Consider the following 21,430-nt stretch of genomic DNA (forward strand, 5'->3'; position numbering starts at 1 on the left):
GGGAAGTGGAGGAGATGTGCTGGATGGCATTTTTGATCACATGGGAGGAGAAATTGTGGTCTTGAAATAGGAGGCCATCTGGGATGTCGTGGAGTGGAACTGCTCCTCCTGGGAGCAGATACGCCGAAGACGGAGGAATTGGGAGTAAGGGATGGCATTTTTACAGGTGGGAAGTTGGGAGAAGGTGTAAGCCAGGTAGCTGTGGGAAATGGTGGGTTTGAAATAGATATCTGTGTTGAGTCAGTCGCCAGAGATGGAGACAGAGAGCTCCAGGAAGGGGAGGGAGGTGTTGGAGATGGTCCAGGTGAAATTAAGGTCAAATTGGAAGGTATTTGTGATTTGATGAACTGTTCAACATCCTCGTGGAGGCACAAGGTGACGCAGATCCAGTCATCAATGTAGTGGAGGAAAGGGTGCTGGACGGTGCCAGTGTAACTGTTCCACGTATCTGACAAAGAGGCAAGCATAGCTGGGGCCCACACAGGTGCGCATGGCCCTTTGGTCTAAAGGAAATGGGAGAATTCGAGGGAGAAGTTGTTGAGCATGCAGACTAGTTCAGCCAATCGAATGAGTGTGTCAGTGGAGGGATACTGGTTGGGTCCAGGAGAGGAAGAAATGGTGGGCTTGAAGGCCTTCGCCATGGTGGATGGACTTGTACAGGGACTGAATATCAATGGTGAAAATGAGGTTTTTGAGAGCCAAGGGAACGAAAGTCATGGAGGAGGTGGAGGACGTAGGTGGCGTCCCGAATGTAAGTGTGGAGTTCCTGGATCAAGGGACACTGTTGAGATATGAGGGGATAAGGTCAGTGGGACAGGAACAGGTGGAGACAATAGGTCAACCTTGTCAGTCAGATTTGTGGATATTGGGTAAGATGTAGAACTAAGCAGTGCAGGGTTCTGCGACTATGAGATTGGAGGCTGTGCATGGGAGATTCCCTGAAGTGATGAGATTGTGGCTGGTCTCAGAGATAATGGTTTGGTGATGGGAGTTGAGGTTGTGGTCGAGGGAGCAGTAGGAGGCGGAGGTGTCTGTGAGTTGGCGCCTGGCTTTAGTGGTATAGAAGTCGGTGCGCCAAACTACCACTGGAGACTCACTTGTCCGCTGATTTAATGGTGAGGTTGGCATTGGAGTGGAGGGAATGGAGGGCTGTGCTTTATGAGGGTGAGAGGGTGGACAGGTTGAGGTGGTCAACATCACAACTGCAGTTTGAAAGAAAGAAGTGGAGGGTGGGTAACAGACCAGGACTGGGTGTAGTAAAGATTTACGCTGCAGAACCTGCCTTGCCCATAGCCAATCTGCTCCTGTACAGACACAACATTGACATCTACTCAGCAATGTACAAAATCTCCCAGTTATGTCCTGTACACAAAAAGAGCAACAAGTAGAACCCAGCCAGTTACCAGCCCATCGGTCTACTCTTGATGATCAGCAAAGTGTTGGAAGAGGTCCTCAACAGTTTAATAAAGCAGCACTTGCAAAATAATCATCTGCTCAGTGATACTCATTTTGGTTTCTGCCAGAGCCACTGAGTTACTGCTTTCATTACAGCTTTGCTCCAAACCTGACAAGTGAACTCTACATTCAAGGTGGGTGTGACTGCCCTTGATGTCAAGGCTGCATTTGACAGAGTGTGACATTTGATTAACTCTATCAAAACTGGAGCCAATAGGAATCAGGAAAACTCTCCACTGGTTGGAGTCATGTTTAGTTTCAAGGACTTTTTTTTAATTTGGAAGTCAGCATCAGGACATCACAGTAAGAGTTCTTCAAGGTGATGTCTTGGCACAACCATCTTCAGCTGCTTCATCAATGACCTTCCCTCCAGCATCGGGTCAGACATGAGGATGTTTGCTGTAGTACAAAAATATTCAACACTATTCACAACATCTCAGTTCTGGAGCACACTATACCAAGATTTGCCGAACATCTAGACTGGCTGGTTAATGTCAAGTAATGTCAAGGAGCAGGCAATAACCATTTCCACCAAGAAATAATATAACTACTGCCCAAACCCCCACTATCAACTAGACATATACATAATGTGCCTGCAAAAGTATGTCAGAGGCTAGGAACTCTGCAGTAAGTATCTCACCCCCTATCTAAGAAATGCCTGTTCACATCTCCAAGGCAGAAGTCAGGAGTGTGATGGAATACTCTTCATTTGCTTGAATGAGTGTAACACCAAAGCACTCAAGAAGATTGGCACCATCCAGGACAAAGTGCTTGCTTGATTGACACCACATCCACAAACATTCTTTCCCTTTACTACTGACACATAGTAGCAGCAGTGTGTACCATTTACGAGATTTATAGCAACATCTCTCCAAGGCTGCTTAGACAGCACTTTCCAAATCCACAAATTTCGACCTCTGGAATGACAAGGGCAGCAGATGAATTGATAAACCACCATCTGCAGTTTTCTCTTCAACTCAAAGCCACCCTGAATTGAAACTATATTGCCATTCCTTCATGGTCAATACGTCAAAATCTTGGAACTCCCTTCTTAAAAGCACTGCTGTTGTACCTCACACCACCATCTTCACCAGGGCAATTAAGAATAGAAATAGCTGTTAAGCTAGTCAGAGACGTCCACATTCCTCGAATAAACTTTGAACAAGTTACAGCAGTAAAATTCCAAACATGGCAATAACTTTATTTTGTAACTGAGAATATTGGAAACACATTTCAGTCCACTTCAGAAGAGGTCTAAGATCAGTAAAGCATTTCAGAGGCAACTGATGTTTTGTTTAAAAGATCAGAATATCTAATTACAGAAAGAGCACAAATAGACCATTTTTGGTTGGGAAAATAGTCATGTGACTCATCCCACCAAGAAAGGAAAAGAGTGCAAACTCACCATTATTTTCAAAAAGATGGGAAAGTTCCCAAAGAGAAACCAAAGAGACAGGAATTCTTTATTTTGGTTTTTAAAATAGAGAAGATTAAACTAATAATGCAGAAAACAAACAAAATAACCAAACTTAGAAGTACTAATTTGGCAGTACAGACTTGAGCACTGCTAATGGACTTGAAATTACAGCCAACAAACCGACAGGGAAGGGGTACAGAAGGAATGACCCCTCAGACTGAAGAAATGTTACACAGCATAAAGAATACCTGATGTTCAAAAATCTGTCTGTTGTGCAGAACAAATTTCATTCTTAAGTAAGGAAGCATGTTTTGTCCTCAAAATTCTGTTGATGTAGTTTAACTATTTCAGAAGAAAACTGCCATTGGATCGATGTAGGAAAACACATCCAGTTGAACATTTTATCAGTCTTCCAAGATTAATGATGGAACATAAAATGATTCACTCGTGGAAATCATTTGGCTTGGAGTCTCAGGTTTATTTCAAACAATCAGCATTGAAGAATCCAAAGATTACACAAGGCTACAAAAATATTTTCCATCCCTAATACCACTGAAGGATCATCAAAAAAATAATACATCAGGAAAAATTTCAAAGAACATCTAAATACTGCTGCTACAATTGAGCTAAAGAGTTCACGTGAGATCATGAGTGAACTTCTAATCAACACAGTCTGAACAGCATTGCTGTCTGCTACAGAGAGTGGCAAAGCAGAACAGTCAATTCTATTGATAACATTGACATAATAGAAATCTGCCACACCAGGCAATATAAAATGAAATAAGACATCTCACTTGCAAACCTCTTGAGAGATCACCACAGATCCACGACATGGCACTTAGGATGAAATTTCACCTCTCACCTGCATTTGTGTCCTTCATGAAGGACATTCATAAAATGCAATATTCTCCAGAAAAGGTGATCAACTATGAACAGCAACCATGTCACCAGTTAAACATGTTCTCAACAAAAAAATGTTAACAATATAATGGATCTTCAAGGGAAGAAGTAAACGAATAATCAATGTTCAGGTCAAATATCCATAAGCCAATAAACTGCAATTTTCCAAGTCTGAAACATATGTGCTTGGGAAGAATCGTTGAACTCTTAGTCCATTTAAGCCCATGAAGTCAAAGACTTGAGACAGTGGAGTGAAGTTGTAGCTATAAAATTAATATCATTGTTTATACCATGAGTTAATCAAGGGAAGAAATGTTTAGGAGAGATAGTGTTTAAGACAATGGATATGATAGGTTAATCTGAGCTTAAATGAAGCTCCATCCATCTGCTATCTCACTGGTTGGAGCATCAGGTAGTTGAAGAATTTTGGGCAGGCAGCAGTTGGACATGAGTATAGTCTCCTGATGAACACATACGTGTTTTCTCTACCTCTAGTTTTTAATAGTTAATATGCTTAACTATTAACGTAACCTGTATGCAATTACTGAGATTTAATAAACTTCACTCTGTTATGTAAGACAACAGACTCTTCTGCTGAGACTTAATTGTCATCCATCCTCCACCACAGACTACAGAACAATCCCTCAGTCTAGGATAGGAAGAAGGATTGCTCGCATTAGCAATCTGTGTTTGATATCCAGGCATCACATCACATGATAACATGTTGACAACAATCTCATCGAGTTATCTTGAGTCTTCAACACAGAAACAAGCCTTTCAGCTCACTGGACCCTTCTTGCTTTACATGTTTCATGTGAGTTGACTCCCGTCATTAATTCACTCCATTCCTTCAACGTATCTTATTCAGCAGGTGATGCATTGACTCCATCAGTGGTGTCCCACTCCCCACTACATTTCCCTTCAGACCCATAACACCCATTCCATTCTTCTCTATCCTCCCCATCTACCTGGATTGTACAATCAAATCTTGCATCATCCCAAACCCCACTTACCCTTGCCTCTCATGAACATTTGATTGTATAATTGTAGTTGTAGTTACAATTACAAATACAAAATGAATTATACAAAGGACAGATATGGTACCAAGTTTAATGAGGATTAAGTGTCAAAAGTTTCCTTCTTTTCTACACACCAATTTTAAAAGAAGTTAGAAACTGCATCTGTTTTCCAGAGAACTCATGACACATTTAAACACAGCCTGAACTTGGCCAGTTTTGATTCATACCTGACAAGTTCAGAAGAAACTTGTTTGTATGCTGTTAAGTCAACATCAAGAGTTAACTGGCATCAGCAATAATAGTGTGTGGGTAACAGCAATCAGATTGTCTGCTGTTATAAGTGTGTTTGCAGCATTTCCCCCATCAAGGATAATATGATCCTTGCGTTTTGCCAAGTCCTGACAATTCAAATATAATTAACCAGGCAAAAAGGGACTCTATTATGTGGTAGACTTTACTGTGGAACTTGTTAATTTTAACTGTGTCCTGCATCAAACTGGGATTAATTTTTTTTCCTCATTAAAGTATCCCAAAATTTCCTTCCCATACGAAAGTAATTTTGGTCTGAGAAAAATAAATATTTGGTCCTGACCCCTTTGTGGGTGTGAAACTGGCAATTTCAATAATTGCTTCCATACAATATGGAATGTAAAGTTTTGCAAACTTTTTGAAGTGTGAATTTAATGGAATTGTCTGTGGAGTACAGGGATGTTTGTTTACTTTGTTTTGCTGGTTACTTCATTTTGTGCAATATTTTCAGGCTGGTGATATGTATCAAGGATCTTTTTCCTTTATATTGTCCAAAATGATCTTAGAAATACTTGTTGTACAAAATGGCATTTGTGAAAACATTGCATATGATGTGTGTTGCATTACCCTCAATATCATCCAAGATCTGAGCCCTCGTTCAGGGTTAATCCAGTTTATTCCTTCAAGGCTGAAATTAAATTGATAAATATTTCAATCAGTCAAATATTTTCTGAGGATTGACAACTTAAGGCATTTTAAGGGTTAAAATCAAGGGGCTTCTACATCTCATTGGTGTCAATGCATCACATTCTCAAGCAGTTTAGTTTAGTTACCACAAAATTCAGATACTCCTGTCAAAATGATGAATGCTAATGTTTTCAGACTATTCACATTTTCTGATCCAAAAGCATATCTAGCTAAAGATGGCATTTTGAAATATGAAATTGTTTCATTGAAATTTAAAACCATATAGCAATCCTATTTACCTTTAAGTAAAAAAGTTGCCTTATCACAACAAAGGTTCACCAATTGTAGTACCAAAGACACTCAGAAAAACTAGAGTCAATCTGAATCAGGTTGAAAGCTCTTCATGATTGGGATTGTTAACCTGAGCCGACCAACACAAATAGGAGATTAGAATCTCCTCAGTTGAGAGAAAAAAATATAACCAGGAGATTTAAAGAAAAAAAAAGAAAATATACATATGTAACCAGGAGATTAGAACCTCCTCAATTTAGGGTTGACTCTGAGCTGGCTGACTAGCTACAGCCAGTGTACTGTGCACTAGTAAATAAAAGGTGATGGGACACTAGTCTCTAAGCAATTATTTCAGCCTAACTATCTCTAGCTGTTTTATCAATGACCTTGCTCTGCCATAAAGTCAGAAGCGCAAATATTGTGGTGCAGAGGTAGAGTTCCTATCCCTAGACCAGAAGGCCCAGGCTCAAGTCTCACCTGTTCCAGAGGTGTGTAATAACACCTGAACAGATTGATTAGAAAAATAGGTTAAACTAAAATTATGAATATTCACTGATGTTTGAGCAGTATCTAATACCATGCACAATTCCACAGATGCCAAAGTATTCTGTGATCATCAGCAGCAAACCTGGAATGACATTCAGGGCTGATTGTGAGAAGCAGCATTCACACCATGCAAGTGCCAGGAAATAAGAGTCACACAGCTTGGAAACAGACCCTTCAGTCCAACCAGTCTACACTGAACATAATCCCAAACTGAACTAGTCCCATCTGCCTGCTCTTGCCCTATATCCCTCCAAACCGGTTCTGTTCATGTACTTCATCAAATGTCTTTTAAATGTTGCAACTGTGCCCACATCCACCACCTCCTAAGGAAGTTCATTGCTCATGTGAACCATCCTCTGTATAAAAAAATTAGCCCTCATTTGTTTTTTTTTAAGTTCTCTCTCCTCTTACATTAAGCATGTGCCCCCTCCTCTTGAAATTCCCATCCTAGGGAAAAGACACCCACCGTTAACCCAATCTATTGACCAAATGATTTGATGAACTTCTATAACATCACCTCTCAACCTCCTATGCTCTAGTGAAAAAAGCTTCTCAGCCTATCCCAGGTGGCACAGTGGTTAGCACTGCTGCCTCAGTGCCAGGGACCCAGGTTCAATTCCAGTCTCAGGTGACTGTCTGTGTGAAGTTTGCACATTCTCCCTCTGTCTGTGTGGTTTCCTCCCACAATCCAAAGATGTGCAGCTTAGGTAAATTGTCCATAGTGTTCAGGGATGTGTTGGTTAGGTGCAAATGTGGAGTTAGGGTAGGAGAATGCGTCGGAGTGGGTTACTCTTTGAAAGGTTGGTGTGGATTTGCTGGGCCTCATGGTCTGTTTCCACACTGTAGGGATTCTATCCAGCCTTTCGATGAATATTTTTCACAAGAAACTTAACCGTCTCCCCTTGATACTGAATTTCGTTACCATCACTGAATCTTCTCCTATCAATCTCCTCAGGAACACCATTGACAGGAAACTGAAGTGGACCAGCCATATAAACATCTAACAAGAGCAGGCCAGAAACTGGGAATTCCACAGTGAGTAATTCAACGGCTGACTCTCCAAGCCTTCCCAGCATTACTCAAGAAGTTCAAAACCATCTGGGAACAAATGAGCATTAGGAATAGCAGGAGGCCAGTCAGCCTTATCTGCTTGGTTCATTATTTGAGAACATCATAGCCCATCTGTGAATCAATCAACTTTCTATCTTTGTACCATATTCCTTGTTAAATTTCTTTAAGGCAATATCTAATTTCACCCCTGAAAACCTCAATTGACCCCAGCCTTTTGAGGTGATAGAGTTATATGTTTCCACTATTCTTCATAAAGTGCTTTCTGGTTTCATGCTTGAATGACCTGGTTCTGATTTAGTGCTGTGTCCTCTCCTCTTGATGTCCCCAACACAGAAAACATTTCCAATCGAATTCTTTGAACATATCAAATATTTGATCAGAACACTCCTCAATCTCTAAAACTCAAAGGAATGCAAGGTAATTTTATGGAAACCACAGTCCATGTGAAACTGTCAATTGCAAGTACCCATCTGATCTATCTGTAGTGTCCAGATCTCTAATCAAGTCCCATTTGCTAGTATTTGGCCCATATCTCTCTAAACCTTTCTTATTCATATACCCATTCAGATGCCTTTTAAATGTTGTAATTGGACCAGCCTCCACCACCTCCTCTGGCAGCTTATTTCATATACGCACCACTGTCTGTGTGAAAAAGTTGCCCCTGAGCTCCCTTTTAAATCTTTCTCCTCTCACCTTAAACCAATGCCCTCTAGTTTTGGATTCACCCATCCCAGGGAAAAGACCTTGTCTATATATCTTATTCATGTCCCTCGTGATTTTATCTATTATATTTTATATTCTCTAAAGTCACCCCTCAGCTTCCGATGCTCCAGGGAAAAATGGCCCCTGTCTATTCAGCCTCTTCCTATAGTACAAACCCTTTAACCCTGGCAACATCCTTATAAATCTTTTCTGAACCCTTTCAAGTTTCACAACTGCCTTCCAAGAGGAGGAAGAGCAGAATTGCACACAATATTCCAATAGTGGTCTAATTAATGTCCTGTACAGACACAATATGACTTCCCAGCTTCTATACTCAAAGCACTGACCAATAAAGGCAAACATACCAAAAGCTTTCTTCACTTTCCCACCTACCTGTAGCTCCACTTTCGAGGAACTATGAACCTCCACTCCAAGGTCTCTTTGTTTCGCAACCTTCCCGAGGACCTTACCATTAAGTATATAAGTCCTACTCAGTTCTCCAAATGTGACAAAGCTCAAGGAGACTTCATTTCCAAATCACTATTGTTTTTAAATGATCACCTATGAAAAGTTCATTTTCAGACACTAGGTTGCATTATCCCTCATCTATGCTGTTTTTGGGTAGGGCCCCCTGTTAGGATGGCAGGGTCACTGAATTTGCCCTCATATATCATGAGTCTAAGTAGTCAAAACAAGAATAAAAATAGAATGGAAATAAAATGAGTATAGAATAGGGCTGCATAATTCAGCCTTATTAACACATATCTGAAACTTCCAAGATCTGTCTTGATATGCACTCAGTCTCATTTACACTTCATTTAGCTTAACACATCGACTTGAACCTGAAGCAACATACTCCCGAGTGTGCACTCAAATGTCATTCTTTGTCTTAAGATTTCAATCTGTTGAACATATTCTGTTCTCTTCCCCTATATTTTGACTATTTTGAAGAGTGATAGTTCTTGCTTTTTAACCCACCTACAATTTTGCTGATTCTAAAACTCTATCATAATCTTCCTGCAGCTTGAGTGAATACTTACACCTTCAGACAGACATAAGCACAGAAATTACTAATGTGGTCGTAGTCACTGAATGCTAAATACATTTATATGATATCTCTTTATCCACTGTTTGAAAACCTCCCCGATAATAGTGAAGCACAAAGAACATTGTATTTCACATCATGAGCAAGTCACGATTATTGCTTTTGGCACAACAGTGCTTTCTAACAGCAAGAAAAAATCTGATAAATCAAGTCAAACCTTTCTGAACAATCACAGTTGCCCAAACAGACATGTTGTATAACTCTACCCTAAACACCAAACAATACCTGTTCCATCAGTTTAAAACAATTTACAACAACAAAGTAAAATTTGGATTTATATATCACCTTTTATATTTGCAAGTTGCCCCAGAGTACCTTATACATTACTTTGAAATGTAGACAACGTTGTAATATAGGAAATGCAGCAGCTGTGTTATATACAGCAAGATCAAAAGAAATCAATGCTAATGGCAAGATAATCTGTTTTAATGATGGTGGTTGAGGGAAAAATATTGGCCAGGAAACAGAGAAGAATCCCCTTGATTTTCTTCAAAGTAGTACCATGAATCATTTAAATCCACCATAGTTTAACCATGGTTAAGCATTTCATTTGAAAGGTGGCACCTTTGACAGTGTAGTCCCAATGCTCTCTACAGCAATGCTGCAGCCCCTCAGTACTGATTACCCACCACTGCTTAGTCCCTCAGTACTGACCCTGTGACAGTACAACCCCTACTTGGTACTGCATGGGTATAATCAGCATAGATTACTGCCTCAAGCCTCTCAAATGGGACTTGAACCTATGACTTTGTGACTTGGAGGTGAAAGTATTACTCAAGTGTGTCACAGCTGACAGAGAATTGTTGATCAAATTGCATTTAAAAGGTGAAAGTCAGACTATCAAATTCCTCATCTTTTCATTTAAAATCCCAACTGTGATTGTTCAGAAAGTCAACTGAAAAGTAAATAGATGATTTTTTTGTTTGTGATGAGAGAGCCCTTCACGTCACCTAAAGTGAAGACAGTACAGCAGAGAATTCCCAGGGACAGGAATGCATGGAATCCCGGTGCAGTAAATGGTTAAAACTAGACCTATGAGAATCTTTTTTTAAGTGACAACAGTTTAAACAAAAATGGATGTTGATCAAAAGCAAAGGATGAGGTGACATTTCTTCCACTCTGAAACTAAAAATTCCACTGAGTTTTCCAGCAAAAATGTTATCTTTTCCCTTTCAGTTACTTGGTTAGAATAGATTTAAAAGGACAAAATACCAGGAAGGCATTGCGATGACTAAAACCCATGTGACAAATCATCATATAAATAGGATGACAAGAGTTCTTGAAATGTGCTGTAGCAGAACATCATTCTTTAATGGAATTGTTTGTAATAAGAAGCAGGGTGCAAAAAGGCTATTTACAGAATGTATTGGGACATTACTAAGTCCTTAGGACATCTTTCCACCATTAGACACGCTGCATTGACCAGTTCTAGTCTGATAGCTGTCTCTCTGGTATCGAGGGACATGCTGTCCAGACAGTCAAATGGATCAGACTATGTGGTTACATAAAGTGTTTATATTGTGCACAGTACCAGGTTTCAGTGGCTAGTTGTACTGTTGTCTGATGGATCCATATTTTTCTGTGCCCTGATTGAAAGGATTCAGGTTCAACTGCTTGTCTGCCACTTTTTGGACAAAAGATTTTTTTTGATTCGAATCATGTTTGCTGGGCCTCTCAATGAGGCAGTTTTACAGACAGACGTTTTCTATATCATGATGTACCTTGACTCACAGGGATGCTCATTAAAAAATGCCTCACATTCACCACCCCTCACAAACTGAAACGGGAGAAATGTCTTTTACATTTCCTGATGCACGATTCAAGTCTGACAAGCACCGCCAATGCTGTGTTCTTTCTCCTGTGTATATTTTATGATATAAAAACATGGGAAGGGACAGCTGCCAAGCTGCACAAGAAAGCCCATTCCATCAGCAAAACTGATCATCAAGAGCATTCCTGATGTACTTCACATCCTCAAAGACTCCAAGCTCCTTGACTCACCTGAAATGCATCTGTTATCAGTAATCTCACAGAACGCAGAGAACATAGCCTCTTCCTGATATAAAAACCTTCTCCATATTCCAATACAGGTAACACCTGTCAGATTTAGCCAAATCCTTTCCACCATCAGTCAACTGCGATCACAAGGATCCTCCAGCACTGGAGAATGTTTCCACATTTCCCTCATAAGTTAGAAGAATGCCCAAAGCCAAGTTAATTGTTGGAAGCAAGTTGCATTTAAAAGCTACAAAACACTCACTTGGAGAAATAAGTAAGTTTGTGGGATGTCACAAAGATTGGCCACAAGGTTGACATTGAGGAGGAAGATGTTAGGGTAAGGTTAAGGGGGATATAGATGGATTGGTCAGGTGGGCGGATGGAATTTAGCCCTGATAAATGAGGGGGGATGCATTAATGAAGAAGGAATAAGACAAGGGAGTGCTCAATGAATGGCAGAACACCTGGGAAGCTCAGAGGAACTGAGAGATCTTGAGGTGCCTGTCCACAAATCTCTGAAGGTGACAGTAAGAGTCATAGCATCACATAGCACAGAAACAGACCCTTTGGTCAAACCAGTCCATGCCGACCATGTTCTCAAACTAAATTAGTTCAACCTGTTTGTGTTTTGCCCATATCCTTCCAAATCTTTCCTATTCATGAACGTATCCAAATGTCTTTTAAATATTGTAACTGTACCTGCTTCCACCACTTTCTCGGACAGTTCCTTCCATACAGAAACCACTCTCTATGTAAAAAAGTTGCTCCTTATGTCCTTTTTAAATTTTTCTCCTCACATCTTAAAAATATGCCCCCAACTTATGGAAAAGACCCTTGCCTTTGACCTTATCTATGACCCTTATGATTTTATAAATCTCAACAAGGTCACCCCTCAATACCCAAGCTCCAGTGAAAAATGTCCCAGCCTTTCCAATCTTTTTTTATGTCTCAAACCCTCCATTCCTGGCAACATCCTGGTGAATCTTTTCTGAACCCTCTCCCGTTTAATAATATCCTTCCTGTAACGAGGTGCAGAACTGCACACAATAGTCCAGAAGAGGCCTGACCAATGCTCTGTACAGCCTCAACATGATATCCCAAATGATAGGTGTCAGCAAAGAAGGCAAGTTCGCTAAACACTCTTAACAACCCCGTCTACCTGTGACACAAATTTCAAAAAATTATGTATCTGAACCCCTACGTATCTCTGCTCTACAATAGGGCAATTAAAAGGGCAATTTAAAAAGCATAAGGAACACATCCCTTTATCAGTTGTGGCATAGATTATAAGAACGGGGAGGTCATGTTGGGGCTGTATAGGATTTTGGTTGGGCCACAGCTGGAATCCTGACTGCAGTTCTGGTTACTACATTATAGGAAGCATGTGTTTGCACTGGAGAGGGTGTAAAAGAGATTCACCAAGATGTTGCCTAGGCTGGGGCATTTCAGCTGTGAAAAGAGGCTTGATAAGTTTGTCTGGTTTTCTTTAGAGCAAAGAAGGTTGAGGGGGGACCTGAGGTGGATAAGGTTATGAGGGGCATGGACAGGGGAAAATAAAGCAGCTGTTCTCTTAGTTGAAGGATCAATAACAAGAGGGCATACTTTAAGGTGAAAAGCAGAAGATTCAGAGGGGATTTGAGGAAAAACCTTTTCACCTGGGGGCCTGGAATGCACTGCTTCGGAGGGTATTTGAGGCGGGAAATCTCACAACCTTTAAATGTACTTGGATGATCACTTGAAGTGACTAGGCCATTCAAGGGTATGGGTCGAGTGTGGGAAAGTGGGACTGGTGTAGCTGGTAATGTATTTTTAACGGTGTAGACTCATTTTCTGTACCGTATGATTCCATGATTCTCAGGATGGTGTTCCTTGGAGGGGAATTTAAAGGTGGTGATGCTGACTCCCCTATTTGTCAATAATCTATCCACCTCCATGTTGAAAATATTCAATAATTCTGCCTCAAGGAACAGAATTCCAAATCAAGACCAACAATGGAAAAAGAAAATTCTGCTCACATCCACCTTGACTGAAAGACCCTTTGTTTTTAAACTAATGTCCCCTTATTTTAGTTTTTCCCACAAGGAGAAAGATCTTTCAGCACCCACTCTGTCAAGTCCTCAAGAATGTTATATGTTTCAATGAAATCACTTCTTACTCTTCTTAACTCCAATGGACATAGGCCAAACCTGATCAACATTTCCTCATAAGATAACCAACTCCTAAGTCAGGTATCAGTCAAATGAACACTCCTGAAATACTTTCAACACACTTATATCCTTTCTGAAACAAGGGAAGCAAAACTGTATACCTGCAAAAGGGTCAGGGCTAACCCTAACTCCAGATGTGGTCCCACCAATGGTAAAGCTGAAGCAAAACTTCCTTATTTATATATGCTATACTCTTGCATTAAGCAACATCAATTTATTTGCCTTCGCAATCTGCTTTTGAAGAAGAGTTATGCTGGAATAAAAATGTACCTCTGTTTCTCTTTTCAAAGATGCTGCCAGACCTGCTGAGCTTTTCTTCAGCCAGAAACACAGAGTGGGTGTTCCAACACTCAAGAAGCTTGACAACGTCCAGAGTAAAACAGCCGCTTGTTTGGCACCACAGCCACAAATATCCACTCCCTCCACCGCCTGCTCAGTCGAATTCCTCTCCAATAGCATTCTGGGTCTACATTAAGCAAATGGACTGCAGTGGTTCAAGAAGGCAGCTCAACATTACCTTCTTAATGACAACTAGTGACAGGCAATAAACGCTGGCTCAGCTAACTACATCCCATGAGTGAAAAAAATTATTTTTTATATCATATGATGGATATGCAGCCACAATTTATCTGATTTAAGCATCAGAACATCCAGCTACCTCAGTGCCTCAGAATTCTGCAATCTCACTCCACTTAAATAATATGTTGCTTTTCTATTTGTCTAGTCAAAGTGGACAAGTTCACATTTTTCCACATTATATTCCATCTGCCAAAGTTATGCTCACTCACTTCATTCATCTATATCTGTTTACAGATTGCTTGTGTCCTGTTGATAAATTACTTTCCATCCTATCTTCATACCATCAGAAAATTTAACAACTTTGGTTCATTAATCCAAGTGGCTGATATAAATTGTATATACTTGAGGCCACTGTCATACTGCACTAGTGACAGCTTACCAACCTGAAAATGATCCATTTATGCCTACTATCTCTTTCCTGTTAACTAACCAATGTCTGACCATACTAATAAGTTATCCAGTAGGCCATGCACTTTTATTTTGTGCAGTAACCTGTAATGTAGCACTTTGTCAAAACGACAATCTAAGCACACTACATCCACAGGCTCCCTTTTATCCACATTATTTGTTACTTCTTCCACTAACTCTAATAAGTAAGTCAAACATAACTTGCCTCTGACAAAAATATGTTGACTCTGACTGATGCATTGAGATTTTCCAAGTGCCTTGCTATGACATCCTTAATAAAAGATATCAGCATTCTTTTCATATACCTGGTGTTAAACTCACTGGCTCAGTTTCCTGCTTCCTGTCTCCCTCCTTTCTTGAATAGAGGAGACACATTCACTAATTTCTACTCTTCTGGGACCTTTTCAGCACATGGGGGATTTTGGAAAACTGAAACTAATGTATTTACTGTTTAAATAGTCACTTGTTTTACAATTCTAGGACGAAGTCCATCAGGACCTAATGTGTTGTTACCTTTTAGTTCCTGTAATTTCCACACTACTCTTTCCATGGAGAATGTAATTCTTTTAGGTTCTTCCCTCTCTTTCATCTCCTGATTTATATTTATTTCTGGGATGTTATTTGAATCCTCTGCAGTGAAAACAGTTAAATAATAGTTCAATTCACCTTATTTTCTATCATTAATTCCGTAAAGTGTCTCCCTAAAAAGTCAACATGCAATTTACCGAGGGCAATTTCTCTATTTTTGCTAGAGGTAGACAAGTTTCTGTGTAAATAGTGCATAAATTCATTAGGACTGTCAAGTTATCAAACACCTATCAAGCTGTCAGAGGGTCCTATAAAAATTGTTTAGTCTATCAAAGAGAATTTTCAAGACTAGTATTTATAACGAAAGATATGATGGTGCAAATAGAAATAGCTATGCATGATATGGTAGCCATTACAGAGATGTGGCTGCAAAAAGCTTAGACCAGAATATTCATGGGCAATTTAGAACTATAGTTTTTTAATATTTCTAAAGAATTCTGGACAGTTAAAAAGATGATTGCTTCTAGTTCATTATGACTGTTGACATAAGTCTGAGGATTTTTATCATGCTGCATGACTGATTTTATCAAAGAATATAATGGGTTTACATGGATAGAGCATTAAGAGTCCATCAGGATGAGTGCAGGAGGGATAATTTATGTGCTTTATGTATTTTTGAACAAGTAGGCAGACAATTATTGCAGTGGGATGCTTTTTATATCATAGTTTGATTGATAACTACAGGTGGTTTTGGATTCTTTGATATGGGATTATGAATGTGAATACTAATTGCACTTAAATTAAGTGTTTGCTTTTATAAATTTATTGAGGAAGTTTAAATGTAGTAGAATGTGTTTTATGATTTTTCTTTCTCAATATAGTAAAATCTGCAGTACAATTTAATAAGATCTTACTTCTCATCAGTGCAAAGGATGATATGTTTTCAAGAAGGACTGGGCAAAGGATAGAGGGCATTGTTTAACATAGAACATTATAGCACAAAACAGACCCTTCAGCCCACGATATTGTGCCAACATGAATTGATGTAATAGCTATTTTTTAAAAGGCCAGGGTATGGGTACAAGGGCATAGGTTGCATGGAGCGTGTAGGGGGCCACTTGGTATAGCCTTGGTGCAGGAAGATAGATTGAGTTAAAGTGTGTGGGAGTCATGGGGATGGGTACAGGGCATTAGGTGTCATGGGTTGACTGGCTGAAGCAAGGACTGTGTAGTGGGTGAGGTTGAAGTGAGGGATAGAAGAATGATTTCCATAATTTTCTCTGCTGACCAAACCTAGGAATGAAAAATTGGAGCCACATCAGTTTTCAGAGCAAACAGACAATTTGAATGTTAATTCCACACTGGGTGAAGAATTGACAATCTAACCCTTAACCTCTTCATGCCTAATCATTTCAACACCATCTGTTTCGTTTGGTCATCATCTAACTTTACTCTCCACATATTTACTGATGATTCAGCTAAATAAGGATATTGTTAGTTTCAGATATATTATTCAAAACCCGGCTATCCAAAATTAGACAGTATTGATATTCAGTTAAATCAATGGTGAGCACCTGAATTGCAGATGTCTAACACAACATGCAATGCATAATATCCTGAGTGAGATGATACAATATTAATCCAAGCATCAAAAAGAGTACCAAAGGGCTTATGCCCCAAACAGGCATTACTGTCTTTGCATCCACCAGTAAGAGGCCAAATACCCATTTTATGATTCCATAATGCAACTGTTTTTCTCTGAGTGCGGCCATTAATGTTGATACAGAGCTGAAGCTACAGCCTTTAAAGGGACCACTAGCAGCTTTTATTGGAAAATTAAAATACCTGACACAAAGCCAAAGGTTGAAGGAGTGCATTTAAAAGACACAGGCCACTTTTAGATATTGGCCACATCCATTTCTGATCACTATGTTCTCCTTCCAGCTCACTAGCCCACATTTTTGGGCCACCCCGACTTTTAACATCTACCTGAGAGTCACAGTTAAACAATTAGAAAGAAATGGTCTTTGCTGAGCTGAGCTGGGGATATTCAACAGGCTTTTTACTGGTCTTCTATCAAGTCTGATTACTGATCTCATGTCTGAAATCCAAAATCCACCATTGTTTCGGTCACAAAGATGCTGGAGTTTGGGGATACCAAGCCGATACATTTTGTTTCTGAGCTGTTTCTTCTGACTGCACAAGCTGTTCCAGTTCGGCATCAGCTCCTAACTTGACCAGACTGAATCAAGTTTCTGAACTATTCTAAAGTGATATTTTAAAGAGGCAGAATAATGGGCTTATTAGCCTATTTCTGCACTGTATGACTTTTATTCTCTGTTTTTCTGGAAGAGGACGCTGTATTCTAGACATACAGTTTGGTTCCATTTGAGTTCAGATTGATAAGTTCAGACTCAAACCATTACTTCACTGGAGCTCATCTCAACTTTCAGATGTCTTTTCTTCTCACTTCTAGTTCCAGAGAAATTATTAAACGAGATCCGTAAGGTTGTTAGAGAATCATTCAGTATAAAAGATGGGGAACAACCAACCTATTATGGCTTTATCAACTGTTTGAAAACCAACTCAACAAGGTGCCTCTTCCCAGCCCTTTCCTTGTAACTTACATCACTTCCAATTACTTATACCACTCACTGTTTGAAAGTTGCTATCGAAGAACTATGTGACTTTACCTTTTATATTAAGTGGCACAGCTAACCAAAACATTTTGGTTAATATATAGCAAAATGTGCTAAAGATAGGATAGATTAATTGGGTTCTCATAAAAAGGTCACTAACTGAAAGGTTAATCTGTGTTTTCTCCTTTCAATGTTGTCACACCTGGTGTGCAATTCCAGAATTTTCTGCTGATTTTAACTTTAGCATTTCCTTTCTGTTTCTTCTCATCAAAAAGAGGAATTCTTGAGATGGAATTGTTATTCTGTTTCAGCCATTTGGTGTAAAACAGGTCAAACAAGATATCCCGCAAACTGACACTTCTACCTTAACTTCACAAGGTTACATTGTTCTATGAAATTATAGTAATGAGGTACGGTTTTATTTCCCTAACTATCCTATGGTCTCACTGAAGGAAGCTCGTAACTATTGTTCAATTTGAAAATGCTTGTGTTGTACTTGCACACTGCAGTCTCTTATGTATAATCAATATTCCATAATATAGTACAATGTTAACAGCAGGAATCAGTTGTGACTCATTGGCTACTGTTTTGCTGTTGGGTCAGTTAAGACTTTGAGTCCCGATTCAAAGAATCCAAGCTGAAATCTCAATCAGCGCAGCATCCTTCGCCCACAACTTCCATCCCACCCTCAAAATCACTTGGTGCATCTCGGACACCTCCCTCCCCTTTCTTGACCTGTCTATTTCCATCTCCGTTGACAGTCTCCAGATAGGTGTTTACTACAAACACATACACTCACAACTATCTCAACTACAACTCCTCCCACCAATATCCTGGAAGAAGTCCATCCCATTCTCCCAATTTCTCCGCCTCCACCCCATCTGCTCAAACGAGGAGACATTCCACTCTCAAGCATCCCAGATGTCCACCTCTTTTGAACAATATACTTTCCCCCCCCTTTGTCATCCAGGCAGCCCTCCACCACACCACCTCTATTCCCTGTTCCACTGCTCTAAATGCCCACCCCTCCAATCGCAATAAAGACAGAATCTTCCTTGTTCTCACCGACCACCCTATCAGTCTCCACATCCAATGCATCATCCTTAAACATTTCTGCCAACTCCAACTAGATTTGACCACCAAGAACATCTTCCCCTCCCTACCCCTCTCTGCCTTCCACAAGGACTGTTCCCTTCGACAGTCCTTGGTTTGCACCATTATCCCCACCAACACCCCTGAAACCCCAGGTACCTTCCTTGCAACCGGAAAAGATACAAAATCTGCCAATACACCAGCCCCCTCACCTCCATGCAGGGCCCCAAACAGTCCGTCCGGGTGAGTCAGAGGTTCACCTGCCTCTGTACCAACCTAGTTTACTGCATCAGGTACTCCTGATATGGTCTTCTGTACACTGAGGAGACCAAACGTAAACTAAGGGAACGGCTCACTGAGCATCACAGCCAGATCCGCAGGGACTGAGCTGACCTCCCAGTCATCACCCATTTCAATTCCCCTTCCCACTCCCTTTCTGACATTACCATCCTTGGCCTCCTCCAAGTTGGAGGAACAACACCCCATCCTCTGTCTGGGCAGCCTACAGCCTTCAGGATTCAACACTGAATTCTCCAATTTCAAATAACCTCCCTTCCCTACCCCCAACTCCCTTCCCCCTCCCTTCCACTCCTCCCAACCACAAACCAGATTCATTCCTCCCGTTAACCAACCCAGTTGTACTCTCTATCTCTCTCCACCTATCCCCACTTCACCACCCTGATGCCGTCACCCCCTTTACCTCCAATTCCCCCGACTTTCCCACGCCCAGTCCTGACGAAGGGTTACACCCAAAACGTTAATTTCACCACCTCCGAATGCTGCCTAGCTTGCTGTGTCCTTCCAGCCTCCACAGTGATGTGCTGTCCTTTTGATGATATGTCAATTTCTGCCATCTCAAATGGATGTAAGTGATCTCACAGTACCATTTGAAAAAAAAGAGTAGTGCAAATTTTACTAGTGTCTTGGGCTGGTATTCACCTGAATCAGCATCACAAAAACAGATTATCTGATCATTCTCACATTACTGTTTGTGGAATCTTACTGAGCATAAATTGGCAGCTGCTTTGCCCCATTACAACAGTGACTAATCCCTGAAAATATTGTTTTATGAAGTCATCGAGGTCTACATCCTGCAAAGAGGCCCTTTGGCCCAACCTGCCCATACCGACCAGTTTTCACTATTAAACTAGTCCCATTTGCCTGTGTTTAGCCCACATCCCTTCATACCTATCCCATCTATGTACCTGTCTAAATGTTTCTTCAATGACAAAATTACACTCACTTTCACCACCACCTCTGGCAGCCTGTTCCAGACACTCACCTCCCTCTGTGTGAAAAAATTGCCCCTCTGGACTCTTTTCTTATTTCTTCCCTCTCACCTTAAACGTATGCTCTCTAGTTTTAGACTCCCCTACCATGGGGAAAAGCTTTGGCTATCTACCTTATCCTTGCCTCTCGTGATTTTATAGATTTCTATAAGGCCACCCCTCAGTCTCTAAAGCTCCAGGGAAAAATGTCCCAGCCTATCTAACCTCGCCTGATAACTCAAACCTTCCAATGCTGGTAGCATTCCAATACATTTTTTTTGCAGTCTTTTCAGTTTAATAATATCATTTGGTTATAGAAGCTTTGAAACATCATGAAGTGCATGATATAAATGCATATCTATTTCTTTTTTAATGATAGCAAACAGTAAAATGAGTGTGATGTTTTAATAGTAATATTGTTTATAAACATTTTCAAACAAAGGTGCTGAATTGAAGGATGTTTGAAGATAAGCTGAGAAATGGGAAGTTTGGATTCCAATCTCAGAATTAATTATTGGAACGAGGTTTCCCCAAATGATAAGTTTGAACTTTCTTATATGTTGATCTCCTACAATGTCATCACAGCAGAAGCATTGCTGGTGTTTGCAGTGATGTGCCAGGTTACATGATTCAGTGGAATGAGGAAGATACCTGGGCTCAAGGTAGAGTCTCAGGAGAACATGAATGCATCTTTTAAAAACTTGTAACTTGCAAAAGAAACATTGTCAATGGTAATGGTGAAAAGGACTTCAGGGTTGGATATATGAAGAACACGGTGATGTCTCTCATCTCAACAGACTGAGCTAAATGGTCATTACAATAACATTCAGCATACAACATATGCAGTAAGGACACACTGACAATTATACTGAGTTCATGGCACAGAAATTAGCCATTCAACTCAACCATCTTTTCTAGTTTTTATGTTCCAAGCAAATCTCCTCACACCACATCTCATCCAACCCCATCAAGTTATGCTTTCATTTCTTTCTCCTTCATTTGCTCATCAAACTTCCCCTTAAAGCATTTAACTATGCACTTCATTCATTCCCAACTGTAGCAATTTCCATATTCTCAGCATTTTCCAGGCAGAAGAATTTCTCTTGAATTCCATTTTGGATGTATTAGTCACTACCTTATGTCTCTAGCCCCTCATTCTGGTCTCACTGACAAGAATCTTTAAGTCGTCTTCCCCATCAAACTCTTTCATAGGCCTCTGTTTGGTTTTCCTACAACCGCCGATTTTCTTGAGAAAAGAGCCCAGCCTGT

The 21,430-nt window shown here is 40.2% G+C and overlaps 1 protein-coding gene across 3 annotated transcripts in view; it reads right to left on the reverse strand.

Annotated features, from left to right (window-relative positions):
* Positions 1-21,430, reverse strand: part of bnc2 (basonuclin 2) — a 519,175-nt gene that overhangs the window by 380,785 nt on the left and 116,960 nt on the right. Inside the window, exon 2 of one of the 3 annotated variants that reach the window (XM_043717596.1) lies at positions 5,668-5,728. The exons of the other annotated variants lie outside the window; for them this stretch is intronic. Coding sequence (XP_043573531.1) covers positions 5,668-5,728 — 61 coding nt within the window. The remainder of the gene's footprint in view (positions 1-5,667; positions 5,729-21,430) is intronic. 3 annotated transcript variants of the gene reach the window in all.

Source organism: Chiloscyllium plagiosum, chromosome 2 (genome assembly GCF_004010195.1).
Source record: "Chiloscyllium plagiosum isolate BGI_BamShark_2017 chromosome 2, ASM401019v2, whole genome shotgun sequence".
Taxonomy (NCBI): Eukaryota; Metazoa; Chordata; class Chondrichthyes; order Orectolobiformes; family Hemiscylliidae; genus Chiloscyllium; species Chiloscyllium plagiosum.